This window comes from Abrus precatorius, unplaced genomic scaffold (genome assembly GCF_003935025.1).
Source record: "Abrus precatorius isolate BTA unplaced genomic scaffold, Abrus_2018 Scaffold8, whole genome shotgun sequence".
NCBI lineage: Eukaryota > Viridiplantae > Streptophyta > Magnoliopsida > Fabales > Fabaceae > Abrus > Abrus precatorius.
The window spans coordinates 36,797,167-36,819,142 of record NW_020874428.1 but is presented as its reverse complement, the minus strand read 5'-3'; the positions used below and the strand labels follow the sequence as shown (position 1 = coordinate 36,819,142).

The 21,976-nt window shown below is 32.3% G+C and overlaps 3 protein-coding genes, 6 non-coding genes and 1 pseudogene across 12 annotated transcripts; 6 read left to right on the top strand and 4 right to left on the bottom strand.

Annotated features, from left to right (window-relative positions):
* Nucleotides 1–327: 327 nt before the first annotated feature.
* On the bottom strand, nucleotides 328–2,393 carry LOC113847473. Its single transcript, XM_027476612.1, has 4 exons — nucleotides 1,952–2,393; nucleotides 1,737–1,775; nucleotides 650–734; nucleotides 328–569 (listed from the first exon to the last, which is right to left on the bottom strand). Exons 1-4 carry the CDS (start codon nucleotides 2,348–2,350, stop codon nucleotides 487–489), a joined length of 606 nt encoding a protein of 201 aa, XP_027332413.1. The 5' UTR covers nucleotides 2,351–2,393; the 3' UTR covers nucleotides 328–486.
* An 899-nt stretch (nucleotides 2,394–3,292) lies between these two features.
* Nucleotides 3,293–7,987, top strand: LOC113846892 (agamous-like MADS-box protein AGL65). Of its 4 annotated transcripts, none has more exons than XM_027475620.1 (12): nucleotides 3,293–3,673; nucleotides 3,921–4,106; nucleotides 4,914–4,973; nucleotides 5,065–5,083; nucleotides 5,208–5,272; nucleotides 5,361–5,373; nucleotides 5,465–5,526; nucleotides 6,267–6,363; nucleotides 6,528–6,575; nucleotides 6,664–6,791; nucleotides 7,054–7,438; nucleotides 7,645–7,987. In XM_027475620.1, the coding sequence occupies exons 2-12, from the start codon at nucleotides 3,922–3,924 to the stop codon at nucleotides 7,645–7,647; spliced, it is 1,065 nt and encodes a 354-aa protein (XP_027331421.1). In that variant the 5' UTR covers nucleotides 3,293–3,673; nucleotide 3,921; the 3' UTR covers nucleotides 7,648–7,987. The 4 variants fall into 4 exon arrangements, with proteins under 4 accessions (XP_027331421.1, XP_027331420.1, XP_027331419.1 ...); XM_027475619.1 differs by having other exon boundaries at nucleotides 3,316–3,673; nucleotides 5,358–5,373; nucleotides 7,645–7,952; XM_027475618.1 differs by having other exon boundaries at nucleotides 3,345–3,673; nucleotides 7,054–7,900.
* Nucleotides 7,988–8,185: 198 nt separating this feature from the next.
* On the bottom strand, nucleotides 8,186–9,823 carry LOC113874811 (annotated as a pseudogene).
* A 208-nt stretch (nucleotides 9,824–10,031) lies between these two features.
* Nucleotides 10,032–12,277, bottom strand: LOC113847269 (expansin-A1-like). Its single transcript, XM_027476259.1, has 3 exons — nucleotides 12,150–12,277; nucleotides 11,169–11,481; nucleotides 10,032–10,693 (listed from the first exon to the last, which is right to left on the bottom strand). Exons 1-3 carry the CDS (start codon nucleotides 12,274–12,276, stop codon nucleotides 10,387–10,389), a joined length of 747 nt encoding a protein of 248 aa, XP_027332060.1. The 5' UTR covers nucleotide 12,277; the 3' UTR covers nucleotides 10,032–10,386.
* A 1,461-nt stretch (nucleotides 12,278–13,738) lies between these two features.
* On the bottom strand, nucleotides 13,739–13,811 carry TRNAA-AGC. The gene has a single exon. It is a non-coding gene; the product is annotated as a tRNA-Ala (tRNA).
* A 2,301-nt stretch (nucleotides 13,812–16,112) lies between these two features.
* On the top strand, nucleotides 16,113–16,185 carry LOC113848675. Its single transcript, XR_003501938.1, has one exon. It is a non-coding gene; the product is annotated as a small nucleolar RNA Z267 (small nucleolar RNA).
* Nucleotides 16,186–16,396: 211 nt separating this feature from the next.
* LOC113848677 lies at nucleotides 16,397–16,483 on the top strand. The gene has a single exon (XR_003501940.1). It is a non-coding gene; the product is annotated as a small nucleolar RNA R44/J54/Z268 family (small nucleolar RNA).
* Nucleotides 16,484–16,660: 177 nt separating this feature from the next.
* On the top strand, nucleotides 16,661–16,745 carry LOC113848678. The gene has a single exon (XR_003501941.1). It is a non-coding gene; the product is annotated as a small nucleolar RNA R44/J54/Z268 family (small nucleolar RNA).
* Nucleotides 16,746–16,993: 248 nt separating this feature from the next.
* On the top strand, nucleotides 16,994–17,070 carry LOC113848695. The gene has a single exon (XR_003501958.1). It is a non-coding gene; the product is annotated as a small nucleolar RNA snoR122 (small nucleolar RNA).
* Nucleotides 17,071–19,290: 2,220 nt separating this feature from the next.
* Nucleotides 19,291–19,364, top strand: TRNAI-AAU. The gene has a single exon. It is a non-coding gene; the product is annotated as a tRNA-Ile (tRNA).
* Nucleotides 19,365–21,976: the final 2,612 nt, after the last annotated feature.

Sequence of the window (21,976 nt, the reverse complement as noted above, 5' to 3'; positions counted from 1 at the left end):
CAATGCACAATTATATTTTTTTCAGAAGCAATAATTCTTACTCTTTTATACTAATTCGAAGCATAATATTACTCTTAACTAAATCATTAAAATTTCCACGTAATTATAATATTAAATTGCTAGAAATTATAATTTATATTTTGTTAGAATGTTTTAAGGATATATGTTAAGAATTAAGGATAAAATTTATTTCTTCTCTAAATAATTTTTAATTTTACTGCCTTGTTTTGTACTTAAAAGCACACGCAAACAAAAACGTAAAAATATATTCATTTTTATCAAACTAATAACTATGAAACATTTAGATCTAAATACATCTATCAAATAAAATATACTTCCAATCAATATTAAATGCAATAAAAGGTAGTTATAATGTTTTTATAAAAAAATGCTATGAAGAAATGGATCCTTCCATGTTCGTGATATACAAGTCATGTTCAAACCCCCATTTGGGAATCAATCTTAAGTTAATATGAATATAAATGTTCATTGGATTCTACATCCCCCAGAATCTGGTCCACGCCGGACATTGCCATAGGCTGACAGTTCCAGAAGATCCATATCACGATCTGCAATGCATTATGCATCCAGTACTCCATCAGAAAACTTTCGATTACTACTATAGCTAATATAATCATCATAATCATACCTGAAACCCTGCAATATGAACTTTTTTGAGTAAGTTCAGCTTTGGAGATCTCTGTTCGATTACCTTTTGCACGATTAACTGTTGCCTGAAAAATCATGGACAGAAACTTCTGTTAAATGAATGCAAAGCAAAGCAAAGCAAATCAAATAGAGAAACAAATTAAGTGCTCATTTGGTTTAGGGCTAAAATCATTTTCGCACACTGTGAAATATGTTTCAATGTAAAATCTGGATCTGAGATTAATTTGAGCAAACATCTTAATCACATTAAACTCTATCAAAATCAATTATAGCAAAAATCTAAAACAAATGAACAGTAAACCCCTACTATACAACTTACATCCATATTGGAACGAGGGAGTATTTTAGCAGCAAAACTAAACTACATGAAACTGACCAGAACAAGTCAACCAGAAAAGGGAAATTATATGAACACCTAAATAAATTAATGGCAATTCTTAGTGGACTCATCACTAGAGTTTGAAAACCATACAGAAATAGTCCAATGGAAGAAACAAAGAAATATCAGATGATTTGAGTAATCTAAATGCTTGTATCCAATATACCAAAGGTGCCACTTTTAGGGAACCAACTGAATATATGCCATCAAAAGTAATTCAGCATTGCCATTACTGTTTGGTAGCCATATTAACAAGCCTGTTTTGCGCTACTTCTATTGGCTCCGTAAAGGTATACACCCAAGTCTTTGATTAGTTCAATCTCCAGAAATATGTTAGTGGAGTTCCACAACGATATTAAGTGGTTCTTTTGTAATAGAATACTTCTTTTCAATTAATGGATAATCCCCATCACAAAGAAAAATAAAAGATGCTTATGAATGAATCCATTAGCATGTGGATGGTCTATGTACAAGTGTAAAATGAAATGGTTATGTCAAGTTTACAGGTATCATTGAAATACGACAGGATAATGATAAGCGAAAATGTTTGCATTTTAAAAAAATCTCAATTACAAGTTTTATCTTTTAATAAAAGGCACACTGTAAAGCAAAATTAATAAATCATATTACAAGAGACCCTGCCTGTAGTATGAAAACAGAGAAATAGAGAGAAAGTGAGAAACCTTACTTGCAATACTTGACAATTTTCCAGTGTGCTTTCTCCCCCCTGTAGTTGATAGAACTGATTAAAAGAAAGGATTTTTATTGATAAACCCTAAATTTCAAATTCTGCACCAATATGATAGCAGATTTAGGCTGGTATAGAAAACACAAAAATGAATGATCTCCATCAGAGTAATACAGAAAGCAGAAGAGAAGCATTAAATGTATAGGGAGAAAGACCTTAGAGTAAGGGAGAATGTGATCGTAGTCGTGACAAAGACAACCAGGGCAACCTAAGAGCTTGCGAAAAACAATGTTGCCGAGGGCGTCCCTGCGCCAGCGATCGGGGTCTCGGCCTTTGACTTTGTCGGCCTTTTCCCAGCATTTCTGTTTGACGATGTGAGGGAAGCTTCGAGGGTTAGGGTTAGAATGGGGATAATCACGAAAGAGAGAGGTGGAGTCGTCGTCGAGATCAAGGAGTGTGGCAGAGGGTGAGTGGGTTGGTTTGGATGAAGCAGAAGATAACTTAGATGAAGAAGATTTGGATCGCTCCTTCAACGGTGACGCTGAGTTCGCTCTTCTTCTTCTCCTTTCTTCTCTGCTGCTCGAAGCAGACGCCGAAACAGAAGTCCCGCTCATTTCTTCATCCACGTTTCCTTCCTTATCCGTTATCAAATACAAATTATTTTATACCTTTGTTTACATGAAAATCGCCACTTTTTTTTTTCAATACATAAATTAAGGACATTAATCAGTAGAGTTGGATTAAGATATTAAAATACTATTTTATATTTATATTTTAAAAATTTATTTGTATTTATTTTTAAATTTGTATACAATTTAAAATTTATTATATTTATTTAAAATTCATTTTTTATCATATAATTTTTATCAATTTTTAATTTTTAAATAATGTATTTTAAATAAGTGATAATTCTTTTTTAAAATATATACTAATTTTTATGATATTTTTATTCTTAAATAAATTAATTTTAAATTAAAATACTCAACTCTAAATAAAGATATATGTGAGGTATAGATGAGAAACTCAAACATTTTTTCCATTTAGATAATGGATTTAATTAAAATAATAACATACAAGATGCAGTTGACTCAAATGTTAGAATTTAACGAAACTAACCCAATTACCTCACGCGATCACTGTTAAATGTTTAAAATAATTTGCTATAAAGATTCGAAATTTCATGCAATTAGTTCTACTATTGTTTGATATTCATTATTTCGGTTAGTTACCAGGTCACAAAGGATTAGGAATGTACATAACTTTTTCTTGATTTTTTTTTCTATGTTGTTGCTGAATTTTCTCTGTCATTTTACAATTAACAAACCTAATTACTTAAATCAAATGCTGTTCGGGTTAATTTATTTTAAGTTATTGACCAGATTTTACCATGATTTTTAGTATATATTTAGTAAATTAATATTAAAATTTTGAATAGTTAAATTTATATTTTATAAAAATTATTAAATAAAATAACTATAAGAGTTATCGTGGAAGTACCATGATTTGTGCACGGAAAAATGAAGATAAAAACAAAGATGTTTGTTTGTTTATGAAGGGGAAAAGGTGTGCTGTTTTGGATGTTACAGAAGAAAACGTGGCAATGAGGAAGTGAATGGAAGAGAGAGAGAGAAGGGGGAAAGGGTTAGTGTTTGTTTGTTGCAAACGCTGCCAACGATTGGGGTCTCAGAAATCTCACCGTCCATTCTCAAGTTTTGAGCTTTGGCTGGTTCCCCAAACTCTTTCCACCGAAATCATAGCTACACCCATCGTCCTCCAACAATTTCTTTCTCTTACATATCATATCCCTCTTTCCCTTTTTCTCTCTACTCTGCATGTTTTCCCTTAAACGTTCTTTAGTTACATCACACCCTCCTTTGTTTCCATCATTTTCATTCACTTACCCTTTTTTCGTACATTCCCTTCAGTATCTCAACAAGGTTCGTCTTTTGCTTTTGTTGCAATATGGGTTTCCCTTAAAACATTGGAATGTAGTGATGCTCTTTGGTGTTCTAAGTTTCTATTTTCATTTTACATTTGGGTTGGTTCTTGTTTGATCGTGGCAAAAGAGAAACTTTATTTACGGGTATATGTGATAAACTGTGCTGTTCACAATTTTTTATTTTAATGGCTTGGTAAAGAGTTTTTTTTCCCCCACATGAATGTGTTTTCTCTTAATTATCGCAGGATGGGAAGAGTTAAATTGAAGATAAAGAAATTAGAGAGCATAAGCAACCGACATGTGACTTATTCCAAGCGAAAAAGTGGAATTTTAAAGAAAGCAAAGGAATTATCAATACTATGTGATATAGATATTGTCCTTCTAATGTTTTCTCCCACGGGAAAGGCTACATTATTACAAGGAGAACGCAGGTAATAATAATGACCAAACATTTTGTATGGTATTGAGAATGACTGAATGATGTTATTTCTAGTGAGTTGAGTATTTATGGCTTGGAGGAAGTACAAGCCAAAAAACCTGCTATGATGTGTATGTCTTTCAATGAGACCATGATGGCATGTAACACACCCAACTTCAATGATTTCTTGAGTTGAATATGTTGTAGAGTAGGCATTTACCATTTCAAAAAACGCTGGCAATCTAGGCTGTGAGTGCAAATCATCTTCTAGAAGGATAATGAGATATCAACTTTATACATCCCTCATGAAACTTATCCGTGCAATTCAATTTAAGTGATATTTCAGGAACAAGGAAGTCTCCTTATGAGCAAAAACTTGTGTGATTTGCTTAATTGTAACTTTAGTATGATAATCATGAAGTGAACATCGTAGGAAGAATAAAAAGATATATATGAAATTATCAATTTATATCTTCCACATCAGAGTTAATATTTTATGCATATTAATATACTAAATGGTATAAAAAAAAATTAACCATACTGCTGTTAATTTGGTTTGCCTTGTTTGTTTGTTTTTAACATCTCTATTTTCATATTTAATGTTTGTGTTTGTAGTTTTATTTTTCCTTTCAAGCCAGAAACAAACTTAGAAGTCGAAATAGCTATGTTAGTTTTTGCACAAGTGTGGAAGAGGCCAAGTTCATTGAGCCTTGTGTATTAGTTGGATATTATTGTATTAATATAAAAATTACCTTTAAATTGGTTAAGAGTCAAGTATTGAATCCATGCTAGGCTTTTAATGATTCTACATTATTTCCAGCAATATTGAGGAGATCATTGCAAAATTTTCTCAACATAGCCCACAAGAAAGGGCAAAAAGGTTTGCTAAACTTTTTTTATGAAGTTATGGTTTCTGTTTCTCATTTGTTGGCGGTAAACAAGCTAATCTCTTTTCTTGTTTTATTGGGCAGGAAAATGGAAAGCCTTGAAGTAAGATTACTCTATTTTTCTCATATGTGCCTTTTATATACACTACTTTTGTTGCATCAAATGCATTTTTTATGTTATCTCAATTTCTAGCGATGCTTAAAATTTTTGGTTGTTAAAAATGTAGGCACTAAAGAAAACCTTCAAGAAGTTGGATCATGATGTAAAATTACAAGATTTCTTAGGTTCAAGGTAAGTGATTGTCATTGTCAAATTGTCAACGCCTTTTATGTTGGGGCTTTTACAGATTCTGAGTTTTCTCTTTTTTGCCTTGCAGCAGTCAAACAGTGGAGGTACAATTTCTTCATAAACATCATGTTTAATTATAATATCAGAATCTTAAGTTGGTAGTTGAACAATCAAAATGTTCTGATCCGCATGCAGGAATTAACTTATCAACTGAGAATTTTACAAGCTCAGCTCACAGAAGTACATCAGAGACTGAGGTGCAACTTTGGAGCTTTTGGTTGTTAAAGTATTTCTTTTTCTTTTTGGTGTTATTTTATTGCTATCTTGTTGAACTATTATTCATTTGGCCTCTGTATTTCAGGTTTATTGCTTTACAATCATTGGATTATTTCTCTCCCCTTGATTAGCATGCATACGTATCTTTTTGTTGTGCATTTGAACTTTGGCATATTCCTTTGTCCCTTTCATGTACACTTCATATCCTTATTCAAACGTTTATGGTGGATTTAATTTTATTTTAGACAATTTATATGGTTGAATGAAAGAGAACTAATTATATGGTTGGTGCTAGATTATGGGTTTTGAAATCTATTTGACATTTGAGTTTTCTCTATATAAACTGAATAATTAGAGCCCAAAAGAGATGAAAGAGACCCAATTATAATACAAAGTGTTAGGTACCCCTCTGTCAACAAAACAACTTAGACTCTGTTTAGGTTATTATAATCATTATATGCATTTCACAACTGGAGCTTTCTTAATTGTTGCATCAACAATTACTCAATAATTGAACCCAAGCTTGCTTTATAAATTTGAACAGTTTGTGTGCATTAAATTTCATTGAACTTCTATTCTGACTCTCTCTGCCAGCATTAAAATGATCACAACACCACACGCATAATGCTATCTAAACCTGATGTTTTCGTGCATGTATTATGGGATGAAATTTCAAATGGCTATCATAGAGAAATCTTGTTTAAATATGCAATATTTTCAGCTATTGGAATAATTTGGAGAAGATCAACAGCATAGAACATCTTAAGCAAATGGAAGACTCACTTAGGGAATCAATCAATCGAGTGTGCCTACAGAAGGTAAGCTTTTGTTTCATGTATTGTAGACTAGTAATATTGTTCTGTCATCTTCAAATGCTTAATATACCAGTCTGTTAAAAAGCTACTGAAATATTAGGTCTATATTTTAACATGCTTACACGCTTCCTAAATTTTCTTAAATTCTTTGGTGTTTTCGTTGGCAGGAAAATTTAGGAAAGCACCAACTAATTTCACTGGAATGTGCTAACCAGGTAGTAATGCTGGACTCTCTCTGTCAATATCTCTTGCTCTTTTCTTCAGCATAAATCTTATTTGATTTGAGATATTGTTACTTCATAGTTGCAGGAAGGGATGACCTTGCCCTTGATGATGGCTGGCCTACAAGAATCACAACCCCTATCTTGGCTCTTGAATAGTGATAATCGTCAGTTGATGTTACCTAGTGAACCAAAATATCTACCATTTAGGTGGGTTAACTGTTACGAGTCTTGAATTTATTCTACAGAGTTTTGTGCTACTCTGATACTAACAGAAGTTGAAGTATTGAATTGGATTCTTTCTATGAAACTTACACATTTTAACCTGCTATAAGATATTTTTTTGTTTTTTTTTTCCAATTAATATGTTTCATTAGACTAATAATTTATCAAATTTCTTTATGACATTGACATATATTGCCTTGTGTTTCATTTTGTAGACTAGTAACTGATTCAATTGTATAACATACAGTGATAATACCAATAGAGATGTTGAGTGCTCCACTGACATTTCACTCCCAGGCTATTCTGGTTATATTGGGAGTAACAAACTTGAAGTTGGTAGCTCTCCCCAAGTCACTTCTTTGGGTCAAGGAGGTGCTGCCTTGAATGAGTTAAATGGAACTGCTTACTTAAATGTACAACATTGTGATCAGTTTGCATATCCTCCTCCACCAGATATCGAGGAAGTGAAACATCAACCAACAACAATGAACAGTAAACCAAACACTGTGGAATACCAAGTTAATAGCAACTTCGATCTGCCTAGATCACTGTTTGAAAATGGACATCAGTTCTGGAATTCTGCTTCTGGGTCGTGTGGGATTGCCATGTATAATGAGAATGGCTACCATAGGGTAAGCGGTCTTTTTATGTTTCATAAGATCATACTTTATAGTCCAGGATAGATTTTGAATTTGCCAAAATTGCTCAAAGGGGGGGTTGGGAGCACTTGAGCAAGAGATATTCACAATGTTCTAATTCTTATTGTTTGGCTTTTAGTCTCTAGTTTTCTAGTAAACAAGTTGGCTTTGGTTTCTTTCTAATTTTCTTTATTTTGCAGTAATTGATTGGATCAACTAGCCATGCTAGCCTCTTTCAAGTGAGAAGGATGTTAAATGAAAAGATGACCAATGCTCGCAAATTTCTCCTTAAAAACCAGATTAGATTGGCTCTTCACCTATGAGGTCAACGGCGCTCATAAGAGTGGGATATGTTAGTTGTATATATTGTATGACTTGTAGGATGCAGTTTGTTCACATATAAGCATTTGCGTTGACTGGCTTGTGTACTGTTAGATTTTTGGAATTGATTCAGTGATTCCAGCTGTAAAATTGAATTTTGTAAAAAAGTAATTTTATGTACTTTGGGACACAAGTTTAGTTTTCTTAGAAAACTGTTTCTTGAAGTGAAAGTTTATTTGCTAATAAGTAAATAGGCCTGAACTTAAAAAAACAAACGGTTCTTTACAATCTCCCAAAATTCATCCACTCAGGATTACAAAGATAAAGACACAAGCTTTAAACCCAATGATTACGAAAAAAATACGTTGGTTACAAATTTATTTACCGCTTAGTCAATGGATAATGTTGCCCGTAGGTTTGCTAGATGCTGCAAATAAGGTTGTCAAATGGTCCTTTTCTTGTCATGTGCTGCTGAGCCATAAATCCCAAGAATGCCAAAGGGTATCCAACCTTATTTGGGGCCAAACTGTACTGATTAAAGATGGGTTATTGGTTTGAATCAAACCGTTTGATTTACACTACCAGGATTCTCAATGATATGATTTTCACGTAATGAAACAAAAAGAATTCAACCACAAAGAGGTAAGGATAATGCAAAAAATAATTCTTTCCCAGCATCATACCATGGTACATCGATGGTACCAATTTTGGTGAAGGCTTCGGGAAGCAACATTCCTACAACACCCAACATGGGCTAATGTTTATACACAAGCTCAGCTTGGACAGGTACCTCAGCAAGTCCTAGAGGATCAAATCCATTGTCCCCAGGAAGACTATGTATTGAATAAAGCACAGATAACTAGTTAAAAATTATAGCCAAATAGATCGTATAATTTTTGTTTTCATTAAAAAATTCCAAACTAGTTGTATATGTGTTACATACCTGCCTTTGAGCTAACTTAGGGAGGCCAAGCCCGGCAAACCACTATTCTTTCCTAGCTTGAACCTTATAAAAGGTAAATGGAGATCTTAGGGCCAGTTTTGTTTCTGAAAATGTTTTTTATTATCACTTTAAATATTAAAATGCCACCTTAGTTTCATTTTGTTTGTTTTCTAAGATTTGCATAGGAAATAGAAAAAACAATTTTTTTTTCAATATTTCCTGCACTAATATTTGAAAACATGAAACAAAACAAAAACAAAAATCATTTCCTAAAACCAAACAGTCCCTTGTTGGGCTAACACCATTGAAGATAATAATTAAGAAAATGCAAACAAGCTTTAGACTGTAATTATTTACAAACTGATGCAAAACTTATTCTTAGGACATTTTTTTTAAATAAGTATTCATAAGATATTAATTAAGAAAATAAAATATAGAAAATTGTATAAGAAAATATTATTAATGTATTTTTGTCATGATTTTTAATGCATTTGTATGGTAATTTTTTTATTTAATTGTTTCTTTTTACCACTGCTCGTAGGATCTCACTAACATGACCCTTTTAAAAACAATAGCATTTTATAAAACTTTATAAGCTGTATAACTATAATTATTTTTTAACTAACTAATTAAACATTCAAGAGTGTTTAGTGAGTGTTTATAAACTTAATTCTATAAAATTAAGTTTTAAGGGAAGTAATTTATATTTAAAGTTTTTATTCTAAAGGAAAAAGTTTATAATAATTATAATAATTTTTAATATAAAATTCTAAATCTGTCCAGCTAACACAATAAATATTTCGGCACAAAAAATGATTTAAAAAGTTCATGATTATTTAGCACCCCTCGTCATACAATAAACTCTCCACATAAGGACAAATGGAATGTGCTTGATGACAGTAAAATAAATGCTTTTCGTAATTGTATCTAAATTGAAAATGACTTTTGTTTTTCATATACTATCATAAAATTACTTCTAAAAAAATCCAAACAAATTCATTAATATTTTAAGAATACTTGCTTGAACACAAAGAGCACCTACAAACATAATATGTACCGACAGCATGTAGTTGCATCACTTCATCATTGTCTGCTTTCAATAGCACGTAGATCATGTTATGTAAATTATATTCTATATAAGCACTAAAAATTCTCTAGACAGGATCTTGATTGTCTGAGGCAGAAACACTTCGAGCTAATAAAAAACATGATTTTATTCATCCATGTCTTGCATTCGTTCTTACAGACTCAGCTCCTTATAGTCGAATACAATCACATACCGAAGCAAAAATGTTGTTTTTTTTATTTTCTACTCTATCGCTTTTTAGCTAAGCTAGAATATAGGTACTTTCAAGACAACATAAAAAGTTGAACTAACTTATGATAAACAAAAAATGGCGGGTGATTAATTAACACCACTTCCACCTAAACTTACCCTGCCTTTTCCACAAAGAGCAGAACATAGTTCTTTGCAATACAATTTTAAATGACTAGGGCCATCTTAAAATATGCCCATCTACTTTGCCCCCAATGACTCAATTCTATGATATGTTATTTTTTTATTATACTCACTTTGGTATTATAATAATACTCCTAACCATAATTAAATGACACAATTACTTGAAGTGCAAACACTTTTAGTAACTTACTGAAAAGTGTTTATGTTCTTCTTAGTCTCTTAAGGGAATTGTTGCCCTGTAAAGGTCTGGCCAAAGGACCAGTTATTAGGGACAATGTTATCAGAGACCAAGGTGCGGCCATCACTAGTGATAACCTTAAAGGAGAGGCTTTGTCCATTGAGGTAAGCATTGCTTTGCCAATTCTGACCCCAGTTTCTAGACATTGGTTGCCAGTCAGTTCTAGAACCTTTGATGGAAACCGCTTGAACATCACCAGCACCACCAACGTTGGTGATTAAGACTAGGTTGAAATAAGAATGACCATTGATGGTGAACTTGATGCCTCCTCTCTTTTGGCATGCCACCCTGCGTTATCACAAATAAAGAGAATCAAAATGCTTGGTTGAAACAAGGACAGAGCAAGCAAACTAAGGAATCAAATATCAAGATAAAAACGGGTATGATTCTCTTCCCAGAAGCATAGATTCCTGTAGATCGCCAAAAAAAATCATCATGGAAAACATATAAATAAAAAGAACACCGTATACCCATTTCCCCCTAACATATTATGTGCTCTAATATTATTTATTAAGAATTTAAATTAATTAATTACTTAATAATTAATATAATCCATGTCAATTTTCCCTAATGCTGTTCTGTTACTTGAACCATTATAAACTAATATGGTATGTACTAGCATGCATTATTTTTATTTACTTTTTATTTTCCTATATATAAGCATCCCAGAAATATATCTTAAACACAAAAGAGACACCATTTAGTGGTAGAAAATAAGTATTTAAAGTAAATCATTACAAAATAATAAGACAAAATGAACTACCTTCGGTAAGCTATAGGCACTATGCCAGCTTGGTACTGAGCAATTTGTTGGAAGACAGGCTGAGAAAGATCAAAATGTTGAAGGGGAGGGTTGCACCAGCCACCTGCATCATTTGGGAGGGCATTGTTTGGTGGACAGAAATTGGTGGCAGTGACCACAATTGAGCCCTGAAGGCACCATCTTTGGTCATTCACACACTTTATCTCAAAACAAGCTCCACAGCTCAAACCATTGTTGAACAAGGCTGTGCTCAAAGCAGCAGTGTTAGTCCCATACCCCTGGCTATACAGGTTTCCGTATCCACAAGCTCCACCTGCAACACCAAATGAAGGTTGCGAGTCTTATTCTTCTTGTGATGTAGATGTTACAAAATTTCTACTTGGGACTAATCATGTGCTAAGTTCTAAGCAATAAGCATGGATTAATTGAGAAAAAATAAATGTAAAGGGTAACGAAATTAATGTTCTACATATTACAGTATATAATTTCTCAACATATTTTTAAAAAATATTTATTTTTATTATTTTTGAAAAAAATTTAAAAAACGGTTTATTTGGAAATAAACGGAGATAAACACTCTATTAGCATAAAAAAAATGAGTTTATAATTTATTTTCATAATGGCAATATAGAATTTTAAAAGGAAAAACATATGTATGATTTTTTTAGTGCAGTGAAGCATTCATGAATTTGACAAACGCTTTTTATACTAAATAAGTGTGAAATAATTTTACAATTTTTTCAACACAATTCACTTTACATCATGTTTGAACATTCGATCATTTTTTTTCCCATTTCTTTCAGAATTTTTAGAATTTTTTATAGCCATGCATGACTCCCCTCCCTTACTAAGTTGATATACACGGTAAAAAAGAATTTATAAAGCATATGAAATTTGTTAACTAAGTTAGTCTAGCTAGCTACCTTAAACATACATACGTACCATGTGGCAGAAACATAACAGTACTAATTTGTGACATACCCATCGTGCCAGAGGCATCACCCCCTCCATAGAATGTTGCATGAGCATCCATCCAACCATCACTGTCCCCATAAACACCCGATCCCACAGAGAGAAACCCCACAAAGAGAAGAGCCAGAAATGCCATGTTTCCTGCAAACACTAGTGAGTGATGTTGTGCAATACAATAATTACATTTACTATACCAAGTTCAAAAGTTTAAACTGACTAGCACCTTAGTAGATAGGGAAAAAGAAAAGCAGAAAAGTTGTGAGGAAATTAAAAGCAAAGGCAGGAGGGAATAAATAGAGGGTGCTGTGGCTATGTGGCGAAGAGTGCTTTCGCTTAACCAACGTAATGCCAACGAAAGGAACTGACACAATAGTGAAGTGTGGGGACCCTAACCACGCCAAGTGTAGCTGTTACATTTTTATGATATTTTTGCCTGAAACCACGTGGTTTTCAGCCCTTTCTGCGTTTGTTTGTACCCAAAACTCGAGTAGAGTTAGAGTTTGCTGATATGCAAGTGAAAACTACCTTTGTTGCATTTAGAGAGCAACCAGCCAAAAATGTCACATTTCCTTCCCACACTAGCTACCATTCCTAGCCGACCGTAAACTAACCCTACACTGTGTCTGTTCTCTCACCTTTGCTTAATTTTATCAGATTAGACTCTTTATGAAACATTCACTATATGAGCTCTATATATGATCCCTAATATATCCTTAATTAACGGTTTTAAGATCAAAGTACTAGAATCGAGAAAACAACCATAAGATCTATTGTATTTAATTAATTGTTCAAAATGCATAACATGGGTGCCGAATCATATTATATACGTGATTTGCTTTATCTAATATCTTGAAATAAATAATGAATGATTCCTTGGTGTGTTTAGACAGAACCTAGGAGAGAGAAGAGCCAAGTAAAATAGACTGTGGCACTAAACCAAAGTCACCGTTAATGTAAAAGGAGTTGAAAAAGGTGCAGTCAAATGTAAAATACTACTAATACTTTGCATTCGTACAAAATCAAATGCAGTTGAATATATATAAATCATTGGATGAAGACTGAACCACACACATTTTTTTGAAGTGCACCACCTAGTAATTTTTGGACAACAATAACTCAGATTCCAATGAATGCCCAGAGAGTGCAGTGTTCCGTTCAAGAGCATATTCGAAGATCAAAGTTCAAACCAGGCAGCTTATGGTTTTTCATCTGTGTGCATTCATTCACATCGTGTTACCAAGCACGTCTGAAGATTGTGTGACAGAAACACTAGTTTATACAACATTGTAGCTAGCATGGTAGGTTGCAAGCTTACAAAAACAGTTGCCTTAATTAAAACATGGAAAAGAGGAAATGAGATAGGATAACACAACACGTGGGTGAGGCGGTGCGTGATATTCGTTCTGTTAATCGGTCATGTCGTCAGGTCACATTGGGAGCACCAAGAACCATCCTAATCTCATTTATTACTTTCCATTTACATTCAATGCTAATGCCTCTTTGCAAACCACAAATATAAAATAGAGTCAGCACTAATATTATGCCTTTCTCAGTGATACAAAAAAATTGCCAGGAGAGAGAAAAAATGAGCAGACGAATGGAGATGCGGGGTATCGATCCCCGTACCTCTCGCATGCTAAGCGAGCGCTCTACCATCTGAGCTACATCCCCTTCACATCAAAGCATTTTATATAGTTCTACATGTATCTGTAAATCTATATTAATTTTAGAGAATTCGGACTATTATATATGTTGCTCTTAAATTTAGATAACAGTTATATATATTAGGTTTTAAATAAAATAAACTAAAATTTAATTTAATATATGAGAATGATATACACTGATGAGTATATTATTCAATTTCTAGAGTATCTATAAAAGAATTGTAGAGTAAAAAGTGGTTGAAATAATTATCATATTATCTTAGGAATCATTTAGTGAAAATGATAAAACACAATATTTAAATAAAAATAAATATGTAAGATAAACTTACATATTTAACTTATCACCTTCCTCATAGTAAGATAAACTTTTAAAAAATAAAACAAAATAAACTATTATGTTATATCTTCTTATTCTGTAAGATAATTATGCTTTTCCGTTTCAAAGGAATATTACTTTCATCATTAATTCAATGTGTATGGCAAGTTCCATTTTCTTTCTTGTTTATCTGTTCCACACACCACCAGTACAACTCTAGAGTACTGTGCAACAAATATTACAAGGCCAGTTTTCATTTTTATGGATTCTTGACAACACAACCCGTTCGTTGCGTAAACGTGATGAAGTCTGAAAACTGTCCAGGGATATCTCCATCACTTTAATTGTTCATGCATTGCACCATATCTTCGTTTTACTTTTCCTCAGAAAACAATTATCATGGACGTACATATAATAATGTCTCTTACTCTTTAGTAATGCCAGCTAATAGCTTGACTTGACCGGCCCTTTTGTTTTTATTCTAATCAAACGCAATAATGCAGGGTTCAGACTTCAGGGTGATCCTTGTTCATGTGGATGAAACTTACGACTCATTTGCAAATCACTTCAACCCTTTTTTTTTTCGGAAAAAAAATATTATTTATACCTTATTTTCAATGAAAAATGAGTACAGAAAAACAAGAGATGACGAGAATTGAAAATAAATATGAATATAACCTAATAAATGATTAGTATGAAAAGCTAATACTTGATTTTTCTCTTGCTTTTTAACATTCACTTTTTAAGATTCCCAATAATTACATGCCGGTACCTTGCATGATTGTTCTCTTTCAAACGTTATTATGGACAAAATTTGGCAAATCAAAATCTGAAAGCTACCCTTGTCCCCTTGATGGACAATTACAAAATATTCGGCAAAAGACACAATCTAAGTACGCTGATAGCTAAACCGCAACATAAAATATATGCATTAGTATAGTAACATGCATATTGATCACCTTATCAATAAATGAGCAAAAACTAGATTTTTGTGATTCATAATCGTTATCAAATTATATTATGTACGTACATATTGTCAGGCCTTATCCTAGATACATATCCATGATGATGGCACACTTGTATGGCTTTCAAGGTTAGAATATTTGTCAATTTTCATTTTGTTAACAAAAATTTGCTTTTTTTTTAACCAGGAAATACATTAGGTTTTAATTTTAGACATTTACATAATTTGATAATTTTTATATAAAATCTGTGATTAATCAATCTAAGCATTAGTTTCAAAGTTACTTTCAAGTGAATCAATTTTACTAAATTTCATATAAAATAAAATTAATAAATATTTTATTGCATTAATTTATTTTAATGGATATTATATTTTTGAAATATAAATAAATATTAAATTTAAAATAACATACTTAAAAATATTTAAATTTTATAAAATTTAATACGCACAATAATTGATATAAATGTGAACGCGAAAACCGTGAATTGTGGTTTGTGGAAGCATCAAAGCATTCTCATGACACGATAAGCTTTCATTTTGAAGTGATGGGCCTGATGGAGTAGGTATACTCTATGAATGGGTTTATTTTTTTTAAAATCCATATGACTGACCCAAACCGGTCTAGGCTCAATTCATCAAGAACCCAAATTTATAATCCCATTTGGGTCATGTGAGACATTCATCAACGACTTTTTTGTTATTATTGTAAAACAATTATTTTGTTGGGTTTGAAAACCCACCGATCGAACGGCCACAATTAGTTTGTGAATTTGATCAAACTGACCGTGTATGCTAAACCCTAATTTCTGTGATCGATCCACTTTCTCTCTATAAATAAATAACGCCGATACCAAAACCCTATTCTCCATAGCAGCGTCGAAAGCTTAGTGAGGGTTTTCCTCTCTCAACATCCGTGTCTTCTCAATTCATGACTCCATATCTCTAACCCCTTTTTCTTACTTACCGAAGAACGCTGAGCGATTTTCTGTTTTGTTTCTTTCTCTTCAACTCAATTGCATTTGAATTGTCGTGTGCCTATGATGGTGTTAAATATACTCCGAGATTTTTGTCTATGATATCAACTTCAATCTGAGGCACTGACTTTATTTCTAATATTCATGTTCAAAAAGCATATCAAAGCGTTGAAAGGGTTTCGCTGTAACCTTCTCATCCTTCCCTTTTTTTTTAAGATTATTTTCATGGCTGAATTGTAAAATCATTGTATGGTTATTGAGTACAATTCTCTTTACATCATTGCCCTTTTGCGTTAACCTTCAAATTCTATGCTTGTAGCTTGCATAAACAGCTATTATACGCAGATGATGACAACATAGACAGGGACATCAGCACTCCAAAGGAGATTGATGACTACGTCTAATGGGAATCTCTCTGATGCGTTCGTAAAAATTATGTATATATTTTTTTATTAATGTAGGTTATTTAGAGCATATATATATAAATCTCATAATAGTTGTTGCGTTCCTTTTTTTTCTTTCTTTGAACGATCATATATGGTTGTTGGTTGTAGAAACCCATTTTATTTACTATTTCAATTTTTGAAAATTTGACTGTATCGTGTGCAAGTGACGATAAATTAGACAGGGACATCAGAATTTATGTTGATAATGATGATTTGTCTTTGGGAATCTCTCTGATGCATAATGAGTCAATGTGAAATTTTTGTAGTGTGTTTAAAGTGGTGTTTGAAAAGATCTTAATTCCTCATCTTTTTAGGTGACATGGTGAATGTCTAGAATGTTTCCGAGTACTTTCGGACTGTCTTACAAGTATAGAAAGGAGAAAAATGTACTTTTTCTTGGTCGGTGGTGTTCATTGGTTTGCAAATTGAAATCTAGACTTCAAAATGCTTGATTTGGGAAGGTTTATTCTGATACCACAACAATGACCTGGCCAATGATGTACTCAATTGCACGTATTATCAGATGTGTTGTTGATGATATCTAAATTGTCACTACCTCTGAGGCCATACTTGACTGTGAATACCTGTTGCCGCCTATTACCACTGTCTCTGTCCTTTGTTCAAAGACACGCAGGAGTCATGTTTTTATGTCCTGAATGTGTTTTTTGTAAAGATTGGGTTGATTTTAGAAGACGTATACGTCATTTTCTTCCCTGTTAAGAAAATTTTTTTTACACGGTTGCTTTTAATTTGTGTGTTGAGTATATATATATATAACATGCGTATTACGGTATTACCTCGTTGGGTAACAATGATAATGGACTTTCACTAATTGCAACCTGTACCCGGATTTTTCTGAAGTGAAAATATTTTGATTATGGTGGACGGAGGTTTGAAACATAGAATCAAACAAGCCTTCAATCAGTCATTATATGGTGAACGTTGTTTTTTAAATCATTTGAACAATTTATTATGTTTGTCATTTCCTCTATTCAAACAACCCTTGTAAGTTATGAACTGCTTTGCATTTTAAAGTCGCCGATTTCTCTGCAAGTGATGCAGTTACCGTTGAACTTGTGTGAAGTGTGCACGTGGTGTCGTTGCCCTTGAACACGATGAACATATTATGAGCAGCAGTGTTGAAATGAAATCTGATATTGAGGGCTGTAAATATTTTCTTTGTTTTTGTGTAGTTTTATCGTTTGCAGAAAGAGTCTATTCACTTTGCCATGGTAAAAAAATTCCCTTAGCCAATAAAGTTCATGCCGGCGTGCATATTTTACAAGCCTGATGATTGTCACTAAGAACGGAGATTTGAAGATGCTTTTGTTGAAGCCTGACTAACATTGGGCTCCAATAGCATCGTATGTAATAAAACCTTTTCTATTGGTATTAATGAAGGCTTGTAATTAGTTGGGTTTATTACCTGTTGTGTAGTCGGTTTCAAAAATTTGATAATGCCAAACAAAATGTTATTTAACTTCGTTTTTTTGTCAACAATGCCTATTTCACTGAAAATAGGAGCATTGCTGGATGTTGATTACGCTGAGTTTGAATGTGTAGTGAAAAGCCCAAGTAAAATCTGTTGCTCTTTTTTCTTGAATTTAGTACAGACATTGGAAACTCGTATTTAGCGTAGAAAAGCGTTATCTATATTAACAAAACCCTAAACAATTTATAACTTATAAGCTGTTTTAGTAAGTTTTCTTGTTTTAAAAAAGCTTTATTGGTCAATTTATGATGGATTGCATTTTATTCTATTTCTATAAATTAAAGCTTAAATTGATGTCATAGCATACGAGCGTTCATTTAAACAACCCAAATAAATGGATCCTAGTCAGAAAGGATCTCGTTGGTTCTGCTCATTTGTAGGCACATCAAGGGCTATGGGTTTGTATCCCGGTGATTCCTTCAGGGAGGCGAGCAAATGTGTTGATCGTAGCTCATGCTCATGGATCAGCTGTCGATGCCTCGGGAAATATCCCTTTCGGTCACAATTAAAAAAAATAAATTTATAAGTTAAAGGAATTAATGCGTGCATATTTGAAGTTAAAATGAAAGGAAAAGTAACGATAATTGTATTTCAAACATATGCTTATGATAATAAGAAACTCCAGCATGTATGTAACATTTGAACTATGAATGCACTTCATAGAATAAAATGCAGAATAGTAATTGTTAGATAATTTGGCATTAGAGGTTGTACTAAGGTAGTAAAATAAATTTACATATATAATAAGAATTTAATTACAGTATGTTGACTGTAATTTTTTTATATTGTAATTTAATTATGGATTGTCACTGCATTAAAAATTACTTAGTGGTTTTTGTAATAATTACTGTAAAAGTCTTTATTTTATCAATATATCAAAATCAAGTTCACGTATAATAAATTGTAGTTATTAAAATTTGAATCATTTGCTTTCTTAAATAATAATTATAATTCTGCATTTTATTTCGAAAACATGTTTTAATATTATATTTAAAAGGGTCAAATCCATTCAATAGAATAGTCAATACTAAATGTCTGATTTATTATGTTTTTGGGGACAAACTTGTTATGTCCTGTACATAGATTTCATTTATTTATTGGGTCAAAGTAGAACTAGGCTGGAAGCAAATGCCCGAAGGGATGACGCCCGAATGTATTTAGGACACAGAACCAATGGAACAAGCCCAACATTAAGGAAATCATGCATAAAAAGCTATTCTATGAACATTTTAATCTGAAATCAACGCAGATTGAGATAATAAGTTAAGTTTAAACTGCACCATAAAAATCAATTGGCCTATTAGCTCAGTTGGTTAGAGCGTCGTGCTAATAACGCGAAGGTCGCAGGTTCGAGACCTGCATGGGCCAATTTAATAAAATAATAATTTTTTTACACCCTATTGAAATTCAACAGTTGTCTGTTTTCCTTTAGAGTTCAAGTTTGGAGTTCATCTCTAACTTTTCTTATTGCATCCCAAGGTTCGCTGCAACGTAATTCTAAGAGACATAGATTAATTTGTCTTTTTGTTTGGTATGTACAGTATAATTACTTAAAAACTCTTTAAATTAATAACTCTCTAAATTAATAAATTTTTCCGATCCTGACATTATTAATTTAAAGAGTTTCTACCGTATAATAAAAAAAGATTGAATTATTCTATTCTCATTATCAACTGAGCAGAGCTAGTGTTTTTTTTTACAACAAATCTCTAGCCAACCCTCCTGTAAAAGATTTTTTCTTAACAACAAATATGTTGGTACTGGATAAAAAAACAGTAACTTCAACAATTTCTTTGTCCTCACCGCTGCTTAATTTCTTAGAATTAATCACTTCAACAATCTTCGATGGTTATACGGGTATCCAAAATACGAACAAGATGGATGTTTATTGTCCCAACCATTCTTGTTAATCTCTATCCCGATAAGACAAGGAAAGATTTTTTTTTTTTACAAGGTTTTCGTGTTGTTGATTCCTAAGCGTAGTGCTTCTTCCCCCATGCCGCCCATTGGTACTAGTAGAGTAGGGTTGACCTAACCCCTATAAGTATAGGTATAACCTTTCGCTTAATACTATAAACCTAAAATTGAAGCATATGAGGCTGCATTAATCGGGGATACACGACAGAAGGAATTAATCATTTTATTTACAAATTTCACCTTAAGCAAACGTAGGTTTTTTTTTTTCAATTTTTACCTAAATTGGTAAAAAAAAAAAATAAAGATAATCAAATCGCACCATTTCTGTAATAAAAGAATGCCTTTTTTTCTCCTGAAGTTGTTGGAATTATTCGTAATAAGATATTGGCTACAATTGAAAAAGTCTTATCAATAAAATTTTCATTTATCCGAGATCTAGGCATAGGTAGAAATCTATTCCATAATTTATTTATCGCGTGAGAAATCAAAATAATCCCACAAACAAAGGAATTGTACAATACAGTACGAAATAACGTAAAAATTGACTCATTAATCAAATTTGTTTATCTTAAGGCCTCGTAAGAGGTTTTTCTTATTTTCTTTTCTATTTTTCTAGTTCAAATTAGTTTTATGCGCCTACCAAAATAGAATAGCAATGATTCACTATTCACCAGGTTTCTGGGCATCATTCTGTGGGAGAGATAGCCGAGTGGTTCAAGGCATAGCATTGGAACTGCTATGTAGGCTTTTTGTTTACCGAGGGTTCGAATCCCTCTCTTTTCGAACCTTTACCAAATTCATCAATATTACTCATCGCAATGTTTCAAATAACAATGCTTCATTGTAGGTTAAGAACTTTGTTAACAAATGTGAGCATGTGACAGGACCGATCATACACTATACTTCAGTTGCTAGGTTCTTTCAAGTTTGAACTTCAGTAATGAATCATCTATGCTCTGAATCTTCATTTCTTTTCTTTGGTTTCTTTATTTTGTGTTTTACATTACTTTATTTTACATTAATTTTTAATGCTTTGTTTTTGTCTCTTTTTTTTTATTACATCATCAACTATATATCTCTTTTTTCGCTTCTCTTCACCCATTTCATACACCAAAAATTGAAAATCAAAGTTTAATTTTTCTAGTCATTATGATTCATAAACACTCAAATAATATCAACACCTATTTAATACATTTCATCTCGTTTTATTTCTCTTACTATATTATGTCATATCATTTATTATTATTTTTATTCTTTTTTTTTTCTCCCTCTAAGTATATACACAGGGTGAGTGTCTACAAAACATTTTTCTTTTCTTAGATTATAATATCGTTTTTAGTTCTACTTGTTATATATATGCAGCATTTTAGATTCTAATAATAATAATAAAAAAGAAGACTTTATACTCATAAGTATATTACTTCAATATCACTGCAAAATCTACTATGCTGATTTTTTTTATGTGGAAATATTAACAGTATATTCTTTAACTCATCTTTCTAAATTTATTTTTGTTATTAAATAAATATCACGTGAAACTTGCATAAAAATTCATCCAATAAATTTTGAAAAAATGTCAAATGTGGATAGGCTGATGAAGGGGCTGACTAATGGATTCTCCCATTCTCTAGTGTGTAAAGAATTAAGATTAGGTGTAAATATTAAGATCCCAATTTTAAGTAAGGCTGTTAGGTGCTAGTCCCTTTCGTGTTTGTAGGTCTCACATACACCCTAAACTTACCAATTATCAAGCAATGTTACCTTCAATCTAAAAGTTAAGATATGAAAGAAACTAGAAGCTCAAAAAGTTAACACAAAACTGATAATCAAGTCATTATAAATAATTTGGACTCTGTTTTGGCATGAACCAGCCAATAGTTACAAATTACAATACGTACACAAACATATAAGATAATTGGCTTAAATGGATGACGAACACTGAACAGGGTTTGTGGCGCCTTCTGCATACAATTTACTTTAGTGCATGTTATTAAACTATAGTAGAGGCGTGCAACTAATTATTAATTAATACTATGTTAATCAGTGTGCCTAACCCACCAAGC

Coding starts and splice junctions, on each gene's coding strand:
- LOC113846892 (XM_027475617.1), top strand. CDS start 3,922: ATGGGAAGAGTTAAATTGAAGATAAAGAAATTAGAGAGCATAAGCAAC. Junction 4,107..4,913: donor TTATTACAAGGAGAACGCAG/GTAATAATAATG, acceptor CATTATTTCCAG/CAATATTGAGGAGATCATTG. Junction 5,527..6,266: donor GAAGTACATCAGAGACTGAG/GTGCAACTTTGG, acceptor CAATATTTTCAG/CTATTGGAATAATTTGGAGA.
- LOC113847473 (XM_027476612.1), bottom strand. CDS start 2,350: ATGAGCGGGACTTCTGTTTCGGCGTCTGCTTCGAGCAGCAGAGAAGAA. Junction 735..1,736: donor AAAATTGTCAAGTATTGCAA/GTAAGGTTTCTC, acceptor ATGATTTTTCAG/GCAACAGTTAATCGTGCAAA. Junction 570..649: donor TTCATATTGCAGGGTTTCAG/GTATGATTATGA, acceptor AATGCATTGCAG/ATCGTGATATGGATCTTCTG.
- LOC113847269 (XM_027476259.1), bottom strand. CDS start 12,276: ATGGCATTTCTGGCTCTTCTCTTTGTGGGGTTTCTCTCTGTGGGATCG. Junction 11,482..12,149: donor TGATGCCTCTGGCACGATGG/GTATGTCACAAA, acceptor TTGGTGTTGCAG/GTGGAGCTTGTGGATACGGA. Junction 10,694..11,168: donor GTGCCTATAGCTTACCGAAG/GTAGTTCATTTT, acceptor GTGATAACGCAG/GGTGGCATGCCAAAAGAGAG.